The sequence below is a fragment of the Alosa pseudoharengus genome, unplaced genomic scaffold (genome assembly GCF_046254945.1).
Source record: "Alosa pseudoharengus isolate Yale_2024_CS ecotype anadromous, Long Island Sound unplaced genomic scaffold, YU_APseudo_1.1 YU_APseudo_1.1_scf_8, whole genome shotgun sequence".
NCBI lineage: Eukaryota > Metazoa > Chordata > Actinopteri > Clupeiformes > Clupeidae > Alosa > Alosa pseudoharengus.
The window spans coordinates 41,106,481-41,130,380 of record NW_027468870.1 but is presented as its reverse complement, the minus strand read 5'-3'; the positions used below and the strand labels follow the sequence as shown (position 1 = coordinate 41,130,380).

Sequence of the window (23,900 nt, the reverse complement as noted above, 5' to 3'; positions counted from 1 at the left end):
GTGCAGGCAGCCAAATTTGTTTTGTTGCATGACAAATTTCCTCAATGCACTGGCAGCCAGATTTGTTAGTCTTAAAAATAAGTCAAACTCTCATTAAATTAAGTGAAATTATTTAATGAGAAAGTCTCTTTAGAAATACTAAAAACAATACTAGCTAGATTTTTTGATCTTGATATAAGATGAATAACACTTGGTTAGATAAGCAGTTTTTGCAGTGAATACTATACACTGCAAAAACTGGTTAGATAAGCAGTTTTTGCAGTGAATACTATATACACTGCAAAAACTGCTTATCTAATAAAATCTAACCAAGTCTTATTACTCTTATATCAAGATCAGACAATCTAGTTGGTATTGTTTTCAGTATAAATAGACTTACCTAGCGCTTTCTCATAAAATCATTTGACTTAATTTAAGAAGAGTTAGATTTCTTTTAAGACATCTCATTCTGAAAACAAGGAAATTTGTTTACCAGTGCGTTAAGCAAATTTGTCCTAAACACTAACAAATTTGTCAGCCAGTGTGTTGAGTAAATTTGTCTTGATAAACATTAAAATGAGTCAAAGTGTTCTTAAATTAAGTCAAAATGATCTTTCGAGAGAGCGCAAGGTAAGTCTCTTTATACTAAAAACAAAACCAAATAGATTGCTTGATCTTAATATTAGATTAATAACACTTGGTTAGATTTTATTGTTTGCAGTGTAATTCTGAATATTTAATTTTTTTGAAGAAACCCTCAGCACATGATTTGAATTATTTCACATTATCTCCCTTTTACCTTTCTCTGTATGCCGTAATTATTTTTTAGATTGGTTAAATGTATTCATTTCTTTTCTTTCATTATATTCTTTCTATCTGTTTATCCTCTTTTTGTATTTACATCCTCCTCCAAGGAGTCTGATTCGGCTCTACCTATCTCCGAGGTAATGTAACTTATTTTCCTTCTTGTTTTCAGGAGTTGATCCTATACCTTGCCTCTTACTCCATTTCTATCTAACTCTATCCCCCCCTTCACTTCTGAGGTGTATATGACAACAGACAAGTAAACATGTTTACCTTAAAATGTTGGTGTGACTGAAGTTTTTATTGTGCAGGCAGCATGGAGCTTAAAGACACGGGCCCTGACTGAGATGTTGTATATAGATGAAGTTGATGTAGATCATGAAGGCATTGCTGAAATGATGCTGGATGAGAGTTCCATTGCTCAAGTTGCTAGTAAGTGAAATGTTTGTCCCAATGTAATGTTATCCAAGAAGATTCACCTTAAAAGGAAGTTCCTGATGTGTAATTGAAAAAGCAGCTTTAAAGCATATTAATTTAATACTAAAGGCCCGTACACACCAAATCCAATACGAAATAACGGTGTGAACATGTGAAAAATGTGTGCGAAATTTTCACACTCAAAGTGTACACACTGAGTGCGATGCGATTATTTTAATATTTCACATTCTATTTCACGCTCATGTCACGCTGGTTCACACAGCGACTTTTAGTAAGCAGGGAGAACTCATAAAATGATCAAGATTTGAAGCAGATTATAGCCTTTGATCATTCATGGAACCGTGCATTGGCTTGAGAAGTGCTGGAGAAATTAAAGCTTACGACCATCCTTCCCATCCCTTGTCTATTGCTATTGTGATAATTGTGCAGTCGAACCACTGATGGAACACATAGGAGTTGGTTGGGCTCATCAGTGCACCCATCCACCCCAATACACAACACACACACACACACGCAACCACCTTTTGCTCCCGCATATTGGACTCGAGGTATGCCATTTGGGCGGACTGGTGTAGCCTAACAACTTGTAGGGTAGGCAAGGCGTCATTTAAAATGTTACATGCCAAAATGTTATACACCAACACGCTATAAAACGGCCATAGCCTATATCATGTACAACTCACAAAACCATTTCACACGCATGCATAGGCTACTTCAAAAGTTATCTGCTAAGGAGCGGAGGGCATACAGAGACAGCCTGTAGAAATGAGCATGAGATAAAATCGCACTGCTGCAACAAGTGGTTAAAATTGATCAGCTTGTATGGCGATGATCAACACACAGCAAAAACTAGGCTAATAATGATAGCCTGCCAGTTATTAGCTACCTTTATAAGATCCACAGAACGTTTTTCAGAGTTCCACATTGAGCTACTTCAGTTATGAAGAATAAAGCAACGTTAACGCACCAAGAAACGTGAGGCATAATTACGATGGTGGTAACCCTGGACATACAGTAATGCTGTTGTCAGCAGCATAGCCCATCATGAGCTGCATTCAACTATTGGTCCAGATGCCTAATCAATGGCCTATTCTTAAAACTTCCATTTCCATGAATGGATGTCGTTTTTTTTCATGCAAATCTGTGCAGTGAGAAGCTCTCTGTTCACTGCTGTAGTTGCTGTAGCTCTTTGTACTGTATGCAAAATTATCGTAGCGAAAGTTTTTTTCATCACAACGAATTTCGTCCTTGGTGTGGACTAAGAATGCATGTGTTTAATAGGCTGCATAATTTTGGACTCGGTGTGTATGGGCCTTTGTGTGAAATGTTAATTATTCTATGTGCTTTGTAAGGGCCAGGAACATCTCTGAGGCTGCCAGGGACAAGCCAAGGAGGAGGCCCTAGTCCAGCTGTCAGGTTTTGTATGGATTTTCCATTAGAAGATCAAACATCAAGCAGGTATTTTGGCTTTTCCATAACTGGAATGTATCCTTTAACTTTAGGCCCATGACCCAGTCTGGTCGCCCTATTACTGGCTTTGTGAGACCCAGCACACAGTCAGGAAGGCCAGGCACTATGGAGCAAGCCATCAAGACCCCACGAACTGCCCACACAGCTCGGCCAGTCACAAGTTCCTCTGGGAGATTTGTTAGACTTGGAACGGTACTTGCATTGAATGACTTTTTAATCATTAACAACACAGATATAAGGGTCATTCTAGAAATCAGGGTAAATTTCCAATCTCCAAGATTAACCTTTAGTTATTTTCCAAAAAATAATCTTTATTGAGTCAGTTTTCGAACTCGAAAACTAAGTTGCCACTATTTTCGTTCTGCGGTTTATTAAAACATGCATTCATAGTTTGAATTCTAAAGTGTAGATTTATTTTTGTAACTGTGTAAGGGGAGAAAGGTGAATGGAGGAAGAAATGGTCTTCAAGGCAGAGTCTCTAGGTTTCAAACACTTCAAGCACCTCCTAAACGCCAGAAAAAAAAACATGAAAAATAAAAACTTGAAAAACTTGTCCCCAAAATATTAATTCCACAACTAACAGTCCAACAGCAAAGGTAAACCAATCTCTTCAAAAAACTCCAGCAAGACAAAAGAAGGAAAATGCCGATCTAACCTGGTTTAATTTAATTAAATTTAATTTAATTTAATTTATAGAGCGCCAAAACATTACACACGTCTCATGGTTCAGAGAGAGCCCATGAGTAGCAGTGGCGGGGAAAAAACTCCCTAGAATTGGAGATGCATATAGGAAGAAACCTCGAGCAGATCCACGACTCAAGGGCCTGACCCATCTGCCTAGGTTCAGTTACAGAGCAGTAAGGTCTGTATACATGATAAGTGAGAGGTTAGGTGTAGAGAATAGAACATGGTGTTTAAAGCCACCTGAGGTATATGTTACAAAGAGGTAGGATGGTTACATATCCAGTATGATGATGCATGAATCCTATGTAGTGTCAGAAAGTTCAAATAGTCCCGTGTAGGGAATGAATTGTCCATAGGGATTAGGAGTTGTCGTAGGGCAAGTAGTGGGTCATTAGGCTGCACGGGCCAGGAGTCCGGGTAAGGGGAGAGCAACAGGCGATGGTAGGGATGGGACTTCAGGTTCGATGAGGGCCAAACACAAGGATGGCTGATGACTGGTAATGGTTTACCTCACAAGTGAGGTAAGGGGGAAGAAAGAGAGATATAGAGTGGGTTAGTATTGTTATGGTACTATATAGTGTTATACTAAAGAGAGAAAAGGCAAGAGAGGGAGAGTTGAGAGAGAAGGGGAGAAGAGGGAGTTGAACGGCAAGACAGAGATAAGAGTCTTCGGGCCCTAATAATCTTTCCAAAAACAATAGGGCCATGCAACCTTCGGTGCTCGGGCCATAATTTTGAGTTGACAGAGTTGAGCTGTTTTGCTACACTTTAAATGTACCCTGAATTATAGAATGACTCATAAGCATATGAATATCTTCATAAATGTAAACATTTGAAGAGTTTGGTTCCAAAATGCTATATCCACCATTTTAATGAATTTTCATAAATAATTTTTCCCATTTTGTTTTCCAAGTAATTTCAGTAGAACTGTAATTGGGTATTGTTATTTGATATAGCTTTACTCAATCAAAACAACACAACTGCAATTTGATTGATATTACCTGAAATAAACAATAGCATGACTTTAGGGCCCTATTTTGATCCAGCGCAAAGCGTTTTCTTATCACGACGCAAAGCTTATTCCTATTGTACACTCCGATTTTTCGCCATGCTTGTCTCTTTTATTGAACAATGTGCTCAGGGGTGTGTGGCAATTAACGACCTAAGGTGTGGTATAGCGCATTATTTAAAAATCACTATCTTACACTATCTAAAAAGCATTACGCTACTGACCAAGAAAAACCTGGTCTATAGCGAAACGTGCATATGAAGCACAGCTGAAGACGCACTGTCACGAGATGTAAGCAGGTTTTTTTATTCAGTCATTTGAATATTATTGGGGTAAGTGTTGCTTTTTTCAGGATATGTTTTCGATGGTAACCCATTGTCAGTCAATAGTGAAAGTAATTAACTGTGTATAACTGTTTTGTCGTTGACTATGACACCACGGTGAAGTTAGTTTCAGTTTGCCAATGAGTTCAAATAATAGATGAATGCAGATGCGTATAGGCTCTGCTAGGTTTTAGTAAAGCATGGTTTAGTAGAATACCTGTTCCATATGATTCCTTCAAATGCGCCGCTGACTATCAAAATACTGATGCGCTGTTTGAAGATGCGCTGTTTGAAGTTGAGCTGCTTGCTGTTAAAGAGAATGACAGATGTCATTTTCATTGGTTTAAAGGATGTTATGCCCAAAACACACCCATGAGTGATTAAGAAACATAAGACCAGCCTTTTTGCGCCAGGCCCGGACGTTTGATAACAAAACAAAACAGAACAAGAACAAAACACCCCCAATGTGGTCTGGACAAACCCCGAAATTTGTTTAAGCTGTTCGCCAGTGACCATGTGTTTTAGATCACCTAGATATACTGTAGCCCTTAATGTTTGTAAAAACGGAGATATAGCATTTTGAAATCAATTTTAATTGTAGTCTTAACTTTTTATTTTGTGTTAGGCATCCATGCTAACCAATCTAGATGGGCCATTTATTAACCTGTCTAGGCTCAACCTTACGAAATATGCTCAAAAACCCAATATGTCCAAGGTAGGTCAAATGTTGAAGGCCTTATTTTTATTTATTCAAATTCAGTCTTCAAATCTGATAAACAACTGATTGAATTGCCAAATTTCTTAACTTTTCTGTTGTCATGTTAGACCCTGTTTGATTATATTTTCCACCATGAGAATGATGTAAAAAATGTAAGTCCATTTTAACATTTTGTATGACATATACTTTCACAAATACTACATTGACCAATTCTGAAATGTTTATCATCACGAGTGAATATAACATTTTACATTAAAGGCCCTGGATTTTGCGGCCCTTGCCACTGAGCATGCTCAGTTTAAGGATTGGTGGTGGAAGGTCCAACTTGGTAAATGCTACTACAGGTGAGATATTCTAATGTTGCAGGTCTTGATAAAAGAATATGATAAAAGAATATGAGGCTATCTTTAAATGAAACAAATATGTTCGCGGCCATATATTTCCAGGCTGGGTTTACATCGTGAAGCTGAAAAACAGTTCCGATCTGCCCTCAATCACCAGGAGATGGTTGACACATACTTATACTTAGCAAAGGTAACAGTCCAACCTGGCAACCACACAGGGGCCTTAGTTACTTAATTTTCCTTACCTATACTTAGTAAAGGCAACATGCCATCTTTTATTCTAGTTGTGTTCTTATGTTTTATTACCTATACATTATTTTTATTTACACAGGTGTACCAGCGCCTAGACCAGCCCATAACAGCCCTAAACCTCTTTAAACAAGGTCTTGACCACTTCCCTGGAGAGGCTACGCTGCTAACGGGAATTGCACGCATTCATGAAGTATGTTATTGAAGAATGTTACTGTACTTTTTAACTATAGATTATTTTTGTCATGCTGTTTTATGCAGTCAATCACACTTTTAACATGCTCATGTGTTCAACGTTTTCAGGAGATGAATAACATTACATCTGCCACTGAGTACTATAAAGATGTCTTAAAACAGGACAACACACATGTGGAGGCCATTGCCTGCATAGGCAGCAACCACTTTTACACAGACCAGTCTGAGATCGCCCTGCGCTTTTACAGGTATCCCCTTGAGTTGAAGTTCCCCATGACTTAAATAAATGGCCTGCATGGCCTTTAGTTTTCTTAATGATCTCGTTGCTTTATAACTGTATCAATTCTTGCAGTTTCTGATTATTTCCAGGTTTAGATGAGCAAATCACCAGGGTTCCTACACAGTATGGAAAAATATGCATATGATTTGAGTGTTCTCCAGGTCTGGATTAGCCTGTATCTAGTGTCTCTTTTTGAGACATTTTGCGTTTACGTTTCATTTTTGATTTTCCTTGTTGTGGCCCTGAGCTTCAAATAACTCCTCACGTCTTAGCTGTGACAGGCACAAGTAAGATAGTTTAGGTAAATTCCCAGCATGTTTAGGACGTCCCTGAACGCTATTACAGTGCCTATAAAAATTATTCGCCCCCCTTGGATATTTCCACTTTCACTACTTAATAAAAGTGTATAAAAGAAGTCCCTTCAGGACGAAGCTAAACCCTTCCGCTGGTGCGTGGTGGACCTGTTCTCCCTGTCGGGACTTATTTTCCGATAATGACCGGCGTTCTATATATTATCCCTGAAGTGTTTACTGTTTTGTCTGTGATATCTTTAAAGATTATGTTGTGACAAAACGTGTAATGACATGAATTTCCCCTTGTGGGATAATAAAGTTCACCTTGACCTTCACCAATGTGTGAGACAAGAGCAAACTTGATATTGACTGAAGGAAGAAAGGCAAGGCATGTGACAACTGCGATTTGATTTTTCGTTGAATCTAGGCTGTAATCTAGACTAAGAATTAATATTTTTTCCGAAATTTTTTTATTCCGGGAAAAGAAGCCAATTTTCCCTGGAATCATGGGAAATAAACGTTATTTTTTTAAAGGCATAACCTCAGCTAAGCCCTTAATTTCAAACGACATTAAATGCAAGGAGAAATATTCATCTACTGTAGGTACTCCCAGGGTGACCATTAAGCTTTGTGTTTCTTTCTCACTCTCCCTTTCTTATAGACGGCTGTTGCAGATGGGTGTATACAACTGCCAGCTGTATAACAACCTGGGCCTCTGTTGTTTCTATGCACAACAGTACGACATGACGTTGTCGTCTTTTGAACGAGCTCTTGCACTAGTGTCCAGTGATGAAGAGCAAGCTGACGTCTGGTACAACCTGGGCCATGTGGCAGTGGTAGGTCATATTTTCGTCTTCTGGACTATCTTTAGCAGTAAATCTTCAAGCAATGTATGTACTTGTCAGTATACATATTCTCTCAGAGCAAACAAACAAACTTGATGCCTTTTTATTGTTCTCAGGGAATAGGTGATTTGACACTAGCATATCAGTGTTTCAAGCTAGCTTTAGCTTTCAACAATGACCATGCCGAGGCTTACAATAATCTGGCAGTGCTAGAGCTACGAAAAGGTCGCATTGAGCAGGTGAGTACTTTTTCGATTTATTTTTCACCAAAAGGGAGACAGAGATTTCATGTTGGAGATGGTACTGGACTCAAAGTACAGAGGAGAGAGAATGAGATGGTGTTGTCCTACGGGTAAAATCTCATGAGTATTGTGTGGAAAAAGCGGTGACTGTAGATATGAAGTGCTTCATGCTTAACTGTGAGAACCTATGTAGCATAGCTATGTAGCAAATCAATGGGATTCCACGGAGCCCCTACAGGCATATGGGCAAAACAAGTTTTTGATGCACTGTGGCCGCGAGACAGAATAGTGAGTTAACTAGTTGGAACAGAGTAGTCACAGAGGTTCCAGTGAAACTGAGACAGACAGGTCAGCGTTAGTGGGGAGTGCAGTCCCTGCCACTGACCTAGCCACCCAGCCCTCCTGGTCGTCCTGGTGTGTCGGTCCTCGAGATTCAGTTCCTCTATCCTGTTCCAGCCGTTGCATCTTCCAGCAGCACAATCGCTTTATGTATATTTCACTTTACTTCGACAAAGGGGTTTCAATGTTCCATAACAGGCAAACAAAGAATGGTTACTTCTAAAAAAGGGTGGCTAAGCCCTGAGACTAGTAGCTCAACTCTTTGGTAGCTCAAGCCAGTCTGCTGAGGTTTGTCCTGCGGAGTTTTAAAGCTAATTGCCTGATTAACCTAGCACCTGGTGAGAGGCAACCAGAGCCATCCTAGAACCTTCCTAGAACACTGCCCAGAACCTTCCTAGGACACTGATCTGAGGTAGTACCGCCCATCCAACACTATACCTCTCATCTGATCGCAGACTGGTCCCTCACCAACCCCCCCCTCCCCCACCAGCTCCAAACCACTGTGGCATCAGTGTTCCCATGCAGCTTCCCTGCTCTGTGCTCCACTGTAAATGTGAAATCCTGCAGGTGTAGAAACCAATGGGATATTCTGGAATGATTGTCTTTATTGTTGGCCATCCACTTAAATGGGGCATGGTCAGTGACTAAAGTGAGCTCTCTACCCAGTAAGTAATATTGTAGTTTCTCCATAGCTCATTTAACTGCATTCCTTCTCTGTGGTTGCATAAGTCTTTTCATGGGTGAGTAGCTTATGACTAATGAAGGTTACAGGGTATTCTATACCATCCTGTACTTAGTACAAGACTGCCCCTAGTTCTACCTCTGAGGCATTTGTCTGCAACAAAAAAATCTTGCTGAAGTCTGGGGTGTGTAGCAAAGATTCACTGCACATGCAGTGGCGTTATTTGGGGGTGGACAGGGGGGACGAGTCTCCCTCAACTTCCAAAACAGTGGTGTTTGCCCCCCCTAAAAGATGAACAAATGCCAGCAACAAAGCCAAACAAATTAGCTTGCTAGGGAAAATTAAAATACTGGTCTTGACTGGATGTTACAATATGGTGTAGGGATCGACCGATATGGATTTTTTAGTGCCGTTACCGATACCGATTTTTTTCCATCAGCCTTAGCCGATGACCGATACAGGCTGCCGATTTTCTTGAGCCGATATTTGGAGCCGATACTGCTTTTATTTTGCTCCCTCAATTTACATCATACAAATGACACATAATTACACAAATGATGATAACAAATGTTATAAGTCTCAATTTAAAAAAGGAACATTTATTGAACTTATGGATGGGTGCACTGGATATGGTTAACTGTGCAAAATGCTTTCATCAACATCTTACAACACAGCCTTGATGATGCATTGCTTGCTGACATATTATAAGACATAATTCAAGTCATCACAAAATGTCCTTTGTCAACACATTTAAATAATTTAAGAAAATAATAAGCCTGAAAAGTAGCTATTGAAATAAAGTGCTTGATTTGTCATTTTAGACTGCATGGTTTCAATTTTTCTATGTCTATATTTTTCTAAAAAAAGCTGCCAGATTTGTCAACCACAGAACATAAATCAGCAGAGGAAAATAACGTGGAAATAACGTGGTGTCAGATGTTTCTGTTCTAAACGGCATCAACGTCTCTCCTTCAGGTAGCGCAGCACTCTCATATCGCTGTGATGCGTGTGTCCCACTGAGTGAGACAGACCAGACCACACACAAACTTCTGTTTGGTAGCTGACGAACCACCATTGAACTGAATTGATAATGATAACGTTAGCAAACGGCTCTAAACAAGTAAGGCATACACGGTATGTCTGGTACATGATGAACGTTAACACAAATTAATATTCAACTACACGTCTCTCATTATTAAAGCTCTGATATCACTGCGATGGCAACTCCGCCCTGCTCGAAGGGAGAGGGGGAGGGAGACGCACACACCACACGCGTCCAAAACTCAGCCAGGTGGTCGCTGAATAAAACTCCCACAAATATCCCGGAACAACGTCGGCATTACTTAATCATATAATTTATGGAAAACACGAATGATAGATAGGCAATATTTCAGCTAAGTCAAACAGTTAAAAGATGCTTTGAAAGTTTAAAGTTTACTGTTGTCTTGAAGAGCAGGCTTTCAGCACTCTGCTCGTGGGGGAGGGGCAGTCTGCACGTGAATTGCAGCGTCTCCAGCAACACAGAGCTGCCTGTGGACGCCTGTATTTAAATAATGCGGGGGGAAAACTATCGGCGAATGCAGCGGCTTATCGGCCGATGCCGATACACGTAAAAAACGCAAATATCGGCCCGATTTATCGGCCGGCCGATATATCAGTCGATCCCTAATATGGTGCCAATGTTTTGTGACATAAAATCAGGTCACCTGCAAAAAACGGTTGGGAACCCCTGCTAATAAGTTACATTTTTTGATGAAGTTAAAACAGTTAAAGAACTGCTATAGGCCGTAAGGTGAACCAAGAAAATGTGTCTAGAAAGTCATTCTCGTTCCAACATATGGGGACTACATTCATACTACAACTCTTGATGACAAGTAAAAGTTCTCTTGTAATCCTGCCGTTTTTTCATGATCAGTGTTTTATTTATGTGTTCATTTGATCTTCGATCAAATACTGAATGGTTTCTACACAACATTTGTATAAAAGAGGCCCCTGACCCCTGAATGATAAAACAAGCATTTTAGCAGATTTTATTTGAATCGTTCTTTGCATTTGTCTACATCTGTTGAATTTTTCCCCCTAACAGTCCAAAGCTTTCCTTCAAACGGCAGCATCACTGGCACCACATATCTATGAGCCACACTACAACTTGGCAACTTTAGCAGAAAAGGTAATTATTCTCACAACATGTTTCCTGTAGATCTGCACAGTATGGGTGCATTTTTTTTCAGTTTCAGAACAATCATCATACTCGCAACCCACTTGGCTTTTTATACTGTATAATTAATTGTTTTATTTTTTTTATTTTTTTATTTTTAAACCTCTGTGGCTTTTATATATTTTGACTGTTTTTGTTTGTTTTATTTTGAAAATGTATGATTTTACAACTGTTTTATAAACTGTTTCATAAAGATTGTTATTATCCTTATTATTATTTTTAAGTGATTATAGTGGCCTCTGAATATATATTATTTGAGTATTCCAATTCAGTTATGCTGGAGAGACAGTAAATCAGTATGCAGTGGCAGTAAGCCCTACTGTATACTATACCTTATCCTACTTAATTACCCTGTCTGCATTTTCACTGTTTTTTTGTGTTTGTTTGTTTTTCAAGATTGGCGATCTCCAGAGCAGCTATGCAGCAGCCCAAAAAGCTGAAGACGCCTTCCCTGAGCATGTGGATACCCAGCAGATCCTGAAGAGCCTCAGGCAGCATTTTGCAGAATTGTGACTGTATAAAAAATGTTGTAATTATGCTGCTTTACAGCATATAATCATACATACAGTATATTATAGTAATATAGCCATGGCTATCTCTCTGAATCATACAAACATGGATGTAACAAAGTTAGATTTGTTTTTAATTTTGTTATATTTTCCTACCTAAGTCACCTAAAGTCATTCTGAGTCACCTAAATATCTAGAGAGATTTACACCTTCTTATAGCATATTTAGCTTGCTGACATGAATCATAATGGCATAATTGAACATTTTGATCAGATGTCTGTTGCATATGGTAAAGTGTTGATCGTTTCAAAATAATGTCAAGAGTTTGGCATACCAGTGGTTGATGCTAAGAATGACCTACTCCAAACAGGGCTATCTTCATGAAATCTATCTATGATCTTTCCTTATTACTGACTAAAAAGGTTAGGGTTAGGTGTGCAAGATCACAGTGAATAGGAGTGAGATATGTGTATAATAATTAAATAAATATTGCTAGTCTGTAACAATGTCTATACTTTCATTCTACCATGAACACAAACGAGACTGCACATTTGTTGCATTTTGTTCTGTACATGCTGGCAAACCAGCATGTACAGAAAAGCCAAACAATTGGCAACACCAGCCTCCTCTGGGCCACTATCACTTCACACAACATAAAAGAGGATTACAATTAGTCAAACATCCTTTCTTTGTTAATGAACACTTGAAACATATTAGTGTGATCAAATGTTGGTTTATTTTGAAGACATTCAGTTGAGACAACACAACTAATATGCCACATCCTGACAGCATTTGGAGAATGATGTCATGGCTGGATAAAACATTTCATGCAATGGGCCAATGGGGTTGGTGGTAGTGAGAGACTGCAGGATGGCAATCTTTTAGCTATCCACTGCACCAGACTCTCCACCCTGGGTGTCAGGTCCTTTAGTGCCTTGGCCCCCAAACTCTGGAACTCCCTTCCCCAACCTCTGTCCTTCTCTTCCTTCCTTTAAAGCACATCTTAAGACATTTTTGTTTAATGATCACTTTTCCTCCACACACAACACGTCCCTACTCATAGCTTATCTTTGATGTATTGTTTTTGTTTGTTTTTTTGTTGTTGTATTTTCCTTTCCACTATGTAAAGCGACCTTAGGTCTGACAAAAAGCGCTATATAAAAAATAAACATATTATTTTTAACAGTGCTGCCGCTCCCACCAGATGTATCACACACTGTGTAGGGTACCAAAAGACACAGGGATCACCAACATTTAGCCATTTAGTAGCTTTACTGCAAATTGCGTTTCACTTTTCCTCAAAAACGTTTACAATGTCAAAATGCACCAACAACATGCAAGGATGGTTATTATTGGGTCCTCTCAATCTCCACCACGTAGCAGAACTAACATTACTTACTCCACTTAATTGGGAACACATATTGTGCACGCAGAAGAGAGACAAAGAGACTGGCAGATTCCAGCTGGCTGGTCATTCAACTTTATTATCATTTAGCAGAGTGTACAGAGCCAATGAAATACAGTTGACATCCAACCAGAAGTGCAAAAGAAGCATAATACCAAAGTGCAGGTTTCTGTGCAGTTATGTAGACGATAGAGATTAATTATGTATCGGATTAATTATTCATTATTTAGACAATAGACGATATGTAGACGATAGACGATATGTAGATGATGGACGATATGTAGGCGTTAGAGATTAATTATGTAAGGCCTATGTTTTTTTTTTCCATGCATAATCAGGTGTTCTGCATTTTCTACTGGTTGAGAAAGGAATTACTGCAGTAGATTGACTTAGGATGGTCATGATGAGTGAATATTGTAGAATAATTCCACACTAGTAGTAATAGCCTACAGGTTTGCATGGCCCCAGAAAATGATGCTGTTTACCACCCATGATTTTAAGGAATCAGAAAGCAAAGACAATTTCAGTCAAAATACATAACTTTTGGTGCAAATTTCACAAACATCTTATAAAACCAATACAAAAAGTAGCCTAGTGCTAATATTTATAGGCCTATTTTTGTTTCAAGTTCAGGCCCAGGTAGCCTTCATTACACAGTATTCAAGTAAATCTAAAAAGTAAATATAAAACAAGTGTGACTTAGTGAAGAGACCATTATATGGGCTTTGACTACTTTTGACAATTGAAAATAAAATCTCTCCGCTAATATAGGCGAGTGCCGTGGGATAGTAGGCCGAGTGTTGAGGGATAGTATAGGCAAGTGGCATAGGTGAGTGCCGTGAGAGTGAGACAGTAGGCAAGTGGTGCGCGCCGACAACACTCCAGTAGCCTTTTTGCTCATACTGCTTCTCAGGGGCAGTATTTTGGTCTTTCACCCACCACAGCAGAATATCAAAATGTAGTGCATCATAATTTTCCTTCCAAGAAGCACTGAGGTGTCTAGACATATTCAGACTATAACAAGATAGAGATAACCTGTAGGCTAGTTTATTTTTGTATACCTATCTTCAGCATGTGGCAGCTGGAAGGGTTTTGGTGGGCAAATGGACAATTTTCAAAAATGCGAAGTCATGATTTCCAGATGAGAGGAGGATCTCGGCAATCCCCTCCGATTGGTTAGGTTGTAGGCTACAGACCTGACGATTAAATGTGCTGCATGCTGCAAGTAGGATTCGGCGTTTCTACAAATGGCAACTTCTACTAAGGTGAAATAATTGCCTGTCGAATTATAGCAAAATTCCTATATGTCCAATTAAAATGATGCATGGACGCTGTTTTGTCTTTCAGCCTGTCCTTCATGGATACTTCAGAAGCTCATGCTCTTGGAGGGTTCGCATTGGTAAGTAGCCTGGGCACCCACGTAATTTGGAAACCACTGTGTCGATCAGTTTCGGGTTTAAAGTTGCAACTAAAATAAATATTCTTCACGTAGGCGGCTACGTTGTTTTCAGTGGTGGTCAATCGGGTGTGTGGCTGGACCTTTAATTAGCTTACGAGTAGGCATATGCTAGTTTAGCCCTTACCGTAGGCTACATGCCAGCAAACATCTCAACTAAAAGAACAAACCAACTAATGGACTTTGTTTACGGATCTTTAGGGGAGAGCCGGGACAGTTGTAACACTTTTTAATTAAACGTAATTTACAAAGCGATCGTACCACACTGACAGCTAATATTTAGCAACCTACATCTGTGTCCTCTGTCAAATACAAATGCATTTTTAGCTTTGAACAAAACCGTTCAGTAATAATTATTAATACAGCAAAACTGGGACGTGCATAATGTTTCATTCGTCCCTCCTGGTCGGGACAGTTGAAACAATACTAGTTGAAACACCATAAGGGGACGAATGAAACATAGGCCTACAGTTTAAGCCATATAAACTTCCCACAACTTCAACATTTTACTAGACTACATATCATGAATGGTACTCCCAAAAGGTGTTATTTTAGATAGATTGTTGCAGGGCTATACATCTCGTGCGTGTCTGCATGTCACTATGTTTTGCTTTCCATGCAAACAAGCATGCGATATGAAAGTCTGGGATGGTAGAGAATACTAGGTCTAGCCTACTATACTGAATAAACATTAAGTCGAACCTTTAAAGTGTAAAGTGCAAGTTAGCCACCATAAACAATTAATGTGTAAAAGTGCTCAATATGTAACCAGAAATGTAATGCCAGAGGAATTACAATAGTGGATGGAAAGCTGCTGGCTTAATGTTGGTGGGGAGATTCCTGATAAAAAAAAAAACATTGAATCACTTAATCTTTGAGTTCATACAAACCCTCGTACCAAAAAAACGTTCTTGCGTTCTTGAGATATAACACTCAAAGTGTTTTTGACCTTGACATTTGACCTTTGACCTCCAACATCAATTCTCCTCATCTTTGAGTCCAAACAAACACTCATACCAAATTTCAGGCATGTATGTCAAGGCATTCTTGAGATATCGCGCTCAGAGTATTCATGGACTTGACCTTTGACCTCCAACATCAACTTACTTAATCTTTGAGTCCATACAAACACTTGTACCAAATTTGAAGCATATGCGTCAAGCCATTCTGGAGATATAATGCGCAAAGCATGAGATATGGCTGTGACTTTTATTTTGACACACGGGAAACACTTAAACAGGATGTGTAGTTCTAGGGAGCACCAGATTGTATGCATTAGAAGCTGAGACTTCACAGGTGACACCTGTGCCAGTGTTCTAATTAGCCCGGGAACTACTCTGGGAGCTTAACAAGCGCAGCTGCCTTTAGGCCATTATGACATCACAGCCATACAAGTCCATGGGGGAAAAATGAGCTTTTTGACATTTTTAATCCCCTATTTCTCAAAAAGTATAAACTTTTAAGAAAAACCTCTCTTGTCCAACTCCAGACCTACACAACGGTTATTTCAACATGTCTGTACGTTAAGCGGTTAGTCGCATTCATTCTTGAAAAGGTTATAAGAAGAAGAAGAAGAAGCCAGGAGATTTCAAGATAGTGGATTCCATCCACTATAAATATTTAAACATTTCTGTCTTAAAAAGCGTTGGAGGCATTTTGAAAGTGGTGGGACATTTCAGCGGGGGTATGGGGGTCCTACCCCAGATTTTTTTTTTGTACTAGACCAATTTCCTGAATTCTGGTACATTGTAACAGGTTATGTAGATACTTCTATATGACAAAATAAAGCTATTAATTCAATGACTAATTCGGAACCAGCTTTAATAATCTCATGGCAGAGATAGTGAGCGGAGCTGAGCAGTGTGAATATCCCGCTCCTCGCTCAGGTGGCTATTCACTCAGCCGCTCCTCCGCTCAAATTCACGTCAGGCCGCTCCGCTCAATTTCAATCGCTCAATTACTTTTAGAACATTTATTGTAGCCTAAAAGATAATGCAACACCGGTAGTGCAACAACGAACATGCTTGGAAACGTCAATACACATAACACTAAAGGGATCAGTGGGATTAATTGCCTAAATAATACAGGTTTAGCATCCAAGTTTTACTTCAGCCTTACTTGATATGAAGCATACAAATTGCTTACGTTGTTCTTTGGTCTCATGTTTCCGCGAAATGTGTCTTCTTACATTCCAAAATGAATTTTTACTCACTGGAACAGTATCACCACATGGTTGTTCTTGCTCTACTTTGTTAGTAGCCTATCTAGTTGTTTTGTAGGAAGAGTACGCTTGTACAGTGGGCAGTGCTTCGACTTGGCCAGCTTCCCTCGCGGTCCGCGCACGGGATCACGCGGCATCACGCGACTTTAATTTGTATTTTTCCAGTGACGCTGCAACGATGCTGCAACAACCGGCAGAGGTCTCAAGTGAGCAGGGTGTCTCGTAAAAAGAAATGGAGCTGGAAAACCCTACACAGACTTCACTACAGACTTTAGCAGACTGGTTTAGAAATAATTTAATAGCCAGAAATACGCCTGCCCTGCCCTAATAAAGAAATATTTGGTTAACGGCGAGTGAATCCCGTTTGCAGCCGTAGAAGAAACGCAGGACAAATTAAACATTCTGGTTTTCTCCGAGTGCAACGATGATAGACAGACATCATTTGGACAAAATATAGAGCATATTAACCTCCGTTGCTCAGCCAAATGCCTTCCTGTTACGTCCTGTTATCACGGAGTTACAGGCGATAAACGATTTTTGATGGTCACAAGTTTACTTCATTAGCGTTTATTTTTTTGATTATTAAAGAGTGTTTTTCATTTAAAGGCTTGACTTCGTGCTTATTCAAAAGAGAATTTAGTGCTCTCCCCAATCCCAGACGTTCACATTGCATTTGGACACGTGTGCCAGCTTACAGTCCCAGCTAAATTTACATTAATTTAAAATCAAACATCGCAGTTTATGTTAAATTCAGCATCTCTCATAATGTGATTGGATATGTTGCTGTCAATTCCCTACTCCATATATTAACCATCAATGAGAGCGTCTCTCGTATGAAAATTCCTGACACTTCCCACCTGAAGAATTAACGCAAGGCTTTGTCGGGTCTTCAGCCCCGAATGTTTAAAATGTATATAGCCCTTCATTTTAAAAGTAGTCTGACAAAGTTTATTGTTTTGTGACACAGCTAAACACTGGTACCTCATATAACGTCTATAACATAGCCTAGGTGGTCGCAACTCACAAAAGTAAAGCAGATAGAAAGAACTCACGCAAATCTAGCCTACAACATGCGCAGGGGAGAGAGCGCGCGCGCACACAGGTGCTTTATGATTGTTGGCTTCTAATGGTATCTTGCTAATTCACTGAACTGCATTTGGTGACACAAATGGTATTGCCTTCATCTTATAACTCCTTGTCTGAGCGACTACCAGGCCTATGGTTTTTAAAAGTCAGATGTTCCCTGACAAAGACATTCGAAAATTAAGAATGTTTATTGACTTGAAAAATACACAAATTTTTGCAAACTCCGTTTATTCAACCCTTGAAGACATCGCGGTCTGGTGCGCTATGTAGATCGTTTCTCGTATCATTTAATTTCTCAGAATTTAGGTCTACTAGGCTTACAATAACGTAATCACCAAATACATCTTTTATTTTTAGTTGATCAACCACAAAGAGTAGCATAGGCCTACTGTGCACAGTGCACTGACGACTGTAGCAGCCCAAGGTAACCAGTTGTTGTAGATGAGAGGCAACCCCTTGTTTCAGATAGCCTGGACAACATGTTACCTGGGTGTTGCCTACGTTATTAATTAATGGTAGCTTACAATAGTTAATTGATTTGTGTAACATATTAGTTGGCTCAAAGAGTAGGGAATCAGGATGGAGAGAGTCACGGGTGTGTTGATTTTGCGGGATCGAATCCAGTTTAATGCTAGTTTTCAAAACATATATTTTTTTACATGTCTTTTGTCCGAGTGGCTGTAATGTAGCCAAGCGCTCATGGCGTATGAAAAGCGACTTCAAACCGCCTAAAACAACTTGTTTGTGAATGTCTGACAACTGCTGCAGCGCATGCACGCGCAAGGAAACCAGTAGGTGGAGAAACCAGAAGGCACACAACACCGGAACGATTTTAAGGCTATTTCGCATAGGCTACTCAATGGTGCTATTTCACACGCATTATAGCGACCCCCACTCACCGGGGTTAGGTGGAAGGTGTTAATAGACGATTGGCGTAGCCTACAGTGGATTAGGGCTGTCAAAATTGCTCAAAAATGACGTTCGAATATCCCCTCTAAAATAAACACATGTATTCGAATATATTGGAATATCTAGGCTATATTATTTGCGCATTATGTCAGTGACGCGCATCATGTCATCTGTTTTTAACTTTTTGTATGGTTATTGCTTGACAGGGGGGATCCCAAGCAGCTTTTAGCCATAAGGCATTTCCTAATTCACCCGACACTGATATTCAAAATGTTGAAACTATTTTGGCATAGCCTATAAGCAGTTTAATTAAATGTAATGTTAGTTGTAAACAAACGGGCTACTTGGTGAGGCTTGGCCTCACAGATGCGCTCGTGCCTTAAATGGCAATACAAATCTTCACGATATAGGCCTATTAACTGACCGCCCGATTCACGTTGGCTGGGGGGCAGGGGGGCCATCAGATATTTGTTCCCAAGGGTCTATGAATTGTTAATCCGGCCCTGCCCCCAACGAACGCAACTTTCCACCTCTGAGACAGCTTAAAAGAAGTCTAGAGGACTCCTAACTCACTAAGACCTACTTACTGTAGGCTGCACAAACAACAGGCCTTTTTTTTGGACAAGCCTGCATTCGAGGCAGGCCTTCTGTTGAAGAATTTTATATGAATCCTACGCTAACAGTAATCCTCCTATCCCCCGCTACCACAGCTGTGGATAGTGTGGCATGCTCACGCTTTATGTCTCCTCCTTGCAAACTAGGCCTATAGCCCAACCATTTACATCTTCAAAAAATAACAACTTGCCAGATATGCCTTCATATCTTTGGGCTTCATTCAGCATTTTGTTCTTCCACTGGAAATTACTCTTCTACATTTGCTGCCTGTTGCATCCTTTCTGTTTGTATTGTTTAGAAAATGTTTGACGTCTTGAGTTAATGCATTAAACATTGTTTGCTGGTAACCAGCCACAAATAGCCTACAGATTCTTGCGTGCGTACATTCTCTATTCTCTCCAAAATGTGCCCGTTCTATAAGCAGATGTATTTGTTTATTGTACAGAAAAATAAAAATAACCTGTCAAGCAGTCAATTGACTACATTGCAGTCAATAAGTAGTTTCGTAGTGCAAATTACGAAACCAAAACGTGGGTCATAGTTGTCTAAGCCTCTGCTGTGAGGCCAAACCCATGAACAAAGACGCATTGATATCTGCAATAGAGTTTTTTTTGGCGAAACAAGCTCACAGACACAACGAGTCATAGCCCTGAAGGGAGAGGCAACTGGCATGTGATCTCCCCACGGGCCAATGGATGTACAAGTTTTCTCCTGTGCCTATGATATTAAATCCAGTGTTTTGTCAAGTTGCAAAATGCTATTCGTTTTAACGAATTTTTATGATAGTATGAAGTACTTTTTGTATAGGGTACTATCTTAATTGCTTATTACTCAATACTTGACCAATGGCTATTGCGTCTGTCTATTGAAAGTGAGAATGTGGCATGTGATCTACTGTGTAGACTTCATAAAATAAAATAAACAGATTGCTAATGGCCTACAAGCTGATCTGGGGTGCATTTCCCGTACAACTACGGAGATTAGCTTTTTACTAACAGGATGCATCGTTCAGCTAACCAACATGTAAGTTACGACTGTTTCCCAAAACTGTCGTACTTTCATAGTACTGTAAGTTTGGACCATGATAGTTTCCAAACTTCAGTAGTCTGGACTAAGGTGGTTAATGACGTTTAGTAGCACGTGAACGGGCACCTGCACATACTTCTGTGGCGCATTGCGTTGACAGCCGCCATTGCACAGCAGTTACCAGTCCCCTGTCCAAGAGTTCGAATCTGGGTTAAGATTTTGACAACAATATTGACATCGTTGTTTACCTAAGTTTATCTTTTGTGCAGATCCTCCATGAAAATCAAAGGCTACATATTCTCAGCTGACTCGTCAAAATATGCGCACCACCTTATTATTATCTGCAGGTGTGTGACTTTTACTTACGTGCACATGGCTGCAAACTGACTTTTAATTTATGTATTTTTTGCCTTGGGCATTTTAAAATATGGATGTATGGTGGTTAGAAGTGTAATCAATTAGAAACCTAAATATATTTATAATTATTAATTTGCAAACAAATAACTGGCGTCAGTGACGTCTTTGACATGAAGATCCCTGGAACTATGCTTCTACTAGCATTCTACCACAGGTCGAGAGGTGTAGTTGTAACTACACAACTTTACGATAGTGGTTGCGAACGTTCGTTGCTACTATGGTTTAGGGAAACATTAACGTAGTGTAACGATGCATTGGACTAAGTTCCAAATATGAATGTAATTCTGCGGCAAAAAGCAGATGTATTTGTTTATTGTACAGAAAAATAAAAATGACATGTCAAGCAGTCAATTGACTACATTGCAGTCAAGAATAGGGCAAATTAATTTACGAAACCAAAACGTGGGTCATAGTTGTCTAAGCCTCTATAGCGTAGCCTGTTAAAAACGTCACAGAAGCCTACCCAAGGCTACAGATTAATTCTGAACAGTTATTTCTCTACTGGCTCAATTATCACACCACTGTTTTGATTTGCGTAGTTGCGTTACCCCAACACTGACAATAATGTAGACAGCAAATTTCGATTTCGATTTCCGTTACCACCGTGTAGTCAAGCCTTAAGCCATACCCAAGTAGCCTAAATCGAGGTAAATCGAGCTTTTTAAGAAGGGGCGGCAGGCAGAGCGATGTATAGTGGCAGAGCGACGCACAGTGGCTGAAAGTGGTACTAAAGCTTCACGCAGCTTCACGCCTCATAATGCGTGACTGAAGTGGCCATTTGAAAGCGATGCCCACTGTAGGCCCTTTGACTTTCAGTTTTCTTTCTAAAATATTTAGCGACTCCATCCCCAACGAACTTACTATGGCCAATATTTTTGAAATTTAACTGTCTTGGTTTCATTATGAAGACATGATTTCTGGGTGGATTTGGGCATGCCTTGGACTCATGGTGTGAGCGGTATCGGAGCGAAATTGGAGCGGAACAGAGAATTTTTTTTTCTTGACTCTTCTGACTCGTTTTGAATCGCCTTTGACTACTTCAGAGTGGCTGCCTATGGGCATGCACAAACATGTCCTTAAAACAACCCTTAACGTTCGTTTTCAAAACTCACTGAGTGGTTAGTGGTGTTCGTTGATGTTCCAAAATAAGTAACGTAGCGAAATACAATTTCTGTATTGTTTTATTTGGCATTTTGTAAAATTACATTGATTTCTGTTGGAAGACTCATTGCACGTTGATATTACTGCGCCACCGGAAACGGGGGCTGTTTACATTTGGTTGCAGTCTTTCTGTTAGACCTTCTTTTACTGTCTATGCTTCAAGCTCAAATATTAAGCGGAAGTTTATATGCGGTTGTGAGGTATCTGAAAAAATAGTTCCACAATAGCAAATAACACGGCTGTAAATCATACATTGCGCCGATATATTTGTTTTTAATAATCAACAAACACCACTAACCACTCAGTGAGTTGCACAGTTTTGAAAACGAACGTTAAGGGTTGTTTTAAGGACATGTTTGTGCATGCCCATAGGCAGCCACTCTGAAGCAGTAAACGCGATTCAAAACGAGTCAGAAAAGTAGAGAGAGGACCAATCATCAAAATTTCAGTGTCCACCACTAGTTCATCCAAAACAAACCAGAAAAGGGACTCAAAGTGCTAAATACCGGAATTATTCTTTAATACTAACTCATGTACAGTATGTTACAAATAAAAGAAGGAGTGACCTCTAGGTCCAACCCAGTTTGAATATGCAATAGAAAGGGAAGATGGGGACGTGGCCTTCATCAGATCACCCTTTGTTCTGGGATGTCTCTCAGAGGCCTGGTGCCATACCGTTATACAAACATTCATGTTTTCACACCTGGCGATTGGCTCCTATTGAATTCAAGGATACTCTGACTACAAACCACAGACACAAGGGATACATAACAAAATCACAACTGACCATAAGAAACACACAGTATATACATGGGCGTAGGTTTGGTTTGAAATGTGCTGGTTGAAAGGTTTGGTGTGAAACGCGCATTCATTTTTTCCCCCTTTAGCGCAGGTCATGTTAATTAATAAACACGTTTTATGAAGAAGAAAGGCAAGCCTAAGTTTTCCAAAAGCGTTTGACATTTGACCCACTTCTTCTGCTTCATGTGACAATGTGATGACATGATCAAACTCGAAAGGAAAATAGTCCTACCTAGGCTACGTGTTGAAGTTCAGAGTGAATCAAATGTGTGGCTATGCCTTTTGCTAATATTTTGATGTTATAGTTTAAATTCCCAGTACAATTGACCATACACACACACACACACACACACACACACACACACACACACACACAGAACAACTTCTACACTACACATTTTGCCAAGATTGAAAAAGCAAAAATATGTGTGGCACGACTCGCACAGATGAACAAATCACACCATGAGCTGACTGCTCTCAATTCACAACAATATGCATCCATCCAATCTACATCAGGCATTCCTGACCAAAACTTCAAAGCATACATGCCGATACGCAATCCCTATCATCATCACAACTATTCCAGAATTCAGCAATAGATTCAAGCAATAATTAAACAAGACTAGTGCAGTGCCCGTTCAAACATGCTATTCCTGTAGCCCATTTACATGCCTGCAGGTAGGCCTGCTTTAAAAATAGGATGATAGGGAAAAACATAATTCCAGGTAAGCATTCAATAATGAATACAGATAATAATATAATAATATAATAAATGTGAAGTGAGCAGAATTTAAGCATGGCTGCATGTGACATTTTTTACAAATCAAAATGACATAAGTATAAGTATATAAACTCTTGATCCCGTGAGGGAAATTTGGTCTCTGCATTTATCCCAATCCGTGAATTAGTGAAACACACTCAGCACACAGTGAAGTGAAGCACACACTAATCCCAGCGCAGTGAGCTGCCTGCAACAACAGCGACGCTCGGGGAGCAGTGAGGGGTTAGGTGCCTTGCTCAAGGGCACTTCAGCCGTGCCTACTGGTCGGGGTTCGAACCAGCAACCCTTCGGTTACAAGTCCGAAGCGCTAACCAGTAGGCCATGGCTGCCCCAATATCATAATACATAATCCAGATGTTTTGAGTCAAGGCTATCCTATTGAATAACTTGATGATGGAGAA

At 39.8% G+C, this 23,900-nt stretch overlaps 2 protein-coding genes across 5 annotated transcripts in view; both read left to right on the top strand.

Moving 5' to 3' along the window:
• The window catches only part of ttc8 (tetratricopeptide repeat domain 8), a 34,198-nt gene extending 21,432 nt beyond the window's left edge, over positions 1–12,766 (top strand). Inside the window, exons 2-15 of one of the 4 annotated variants that reach the window (XM_076273525.1) lie at positions 894–923; positions 1,095–1,215; positions 2,574–2,637; positions 2,724–2,883; positions 5,333–5,422; positions 5,533–5,577; positions 5,684–5,769; positions 5,872–5,959; positions 6,101–6,211; positions 6,322–6,461; positions 7,448–7,622; positions 7,748–7,870; positions 10,981–11,064; positions 11,509–12,765. In XM_076273525.1, coding sequence (XP_076129640.1) covers positions 894–923; positions 1,095–1,215; positions 2,574–2,637; positions 2,724–2,883; positions 5,333–5,422; positions 5,533–5,577; positions 5,684–5,769; positions 5,872–5,959; positions 6,101–6,211; positions 6,322–6,461; positions 7,448–7,622; positions 7,748–7,870; positions 10,981–11,064; positions 11,509–11,625 — 1,434 coding nt within the window. In that variant the 3' untranslated portion in view covers positions 11,626–12,765. Of the gene's footprint in view, positions 1–893; positions 924–1,094; positions 1,216–2,573; positions 2,638–2,723; positions 2,884–5,332; positions 5,423–5,532; positions 5,578–5,683; positions 5,770–5,871; positions 5,960–6,100; positions 6,212–6,321; positions 6,462–7,447; positions 7,623–7,747; positions 7,871–10,980; positions 11,065–11,508 lie in introns of all 4 variants that reach the window. The other 3 variants (XM_076273526.1, XM_076273527.1, XM_076273528.1) reach the window with 3 other exon arrangements.
• Positions 12,767–13,993: 1,227 nt separating this feature from the next.
• The window catches only part of gstz1 (glutathione S-transferase zeta 1), a 29,339-nt gene continuing 19,432 nt past the window's right edge, over positions 13,994–23,900 (top strand). Inside the window, exons 1-2 of the mRNA XM_076273529.1 lie at positions 13,994–14,291; positions 14,374–14,425. Coding sequence (XP_076129644.1) covers positions 14,274–14,291; positions 14,374–14,425 — 70 coding nt within the window. The 5' untranslated portion in view covers positions 13,994–14,273. The remainder of the gene's footprint in view (positions 14,292–14,373; positions 14,426–23,900) is intronic.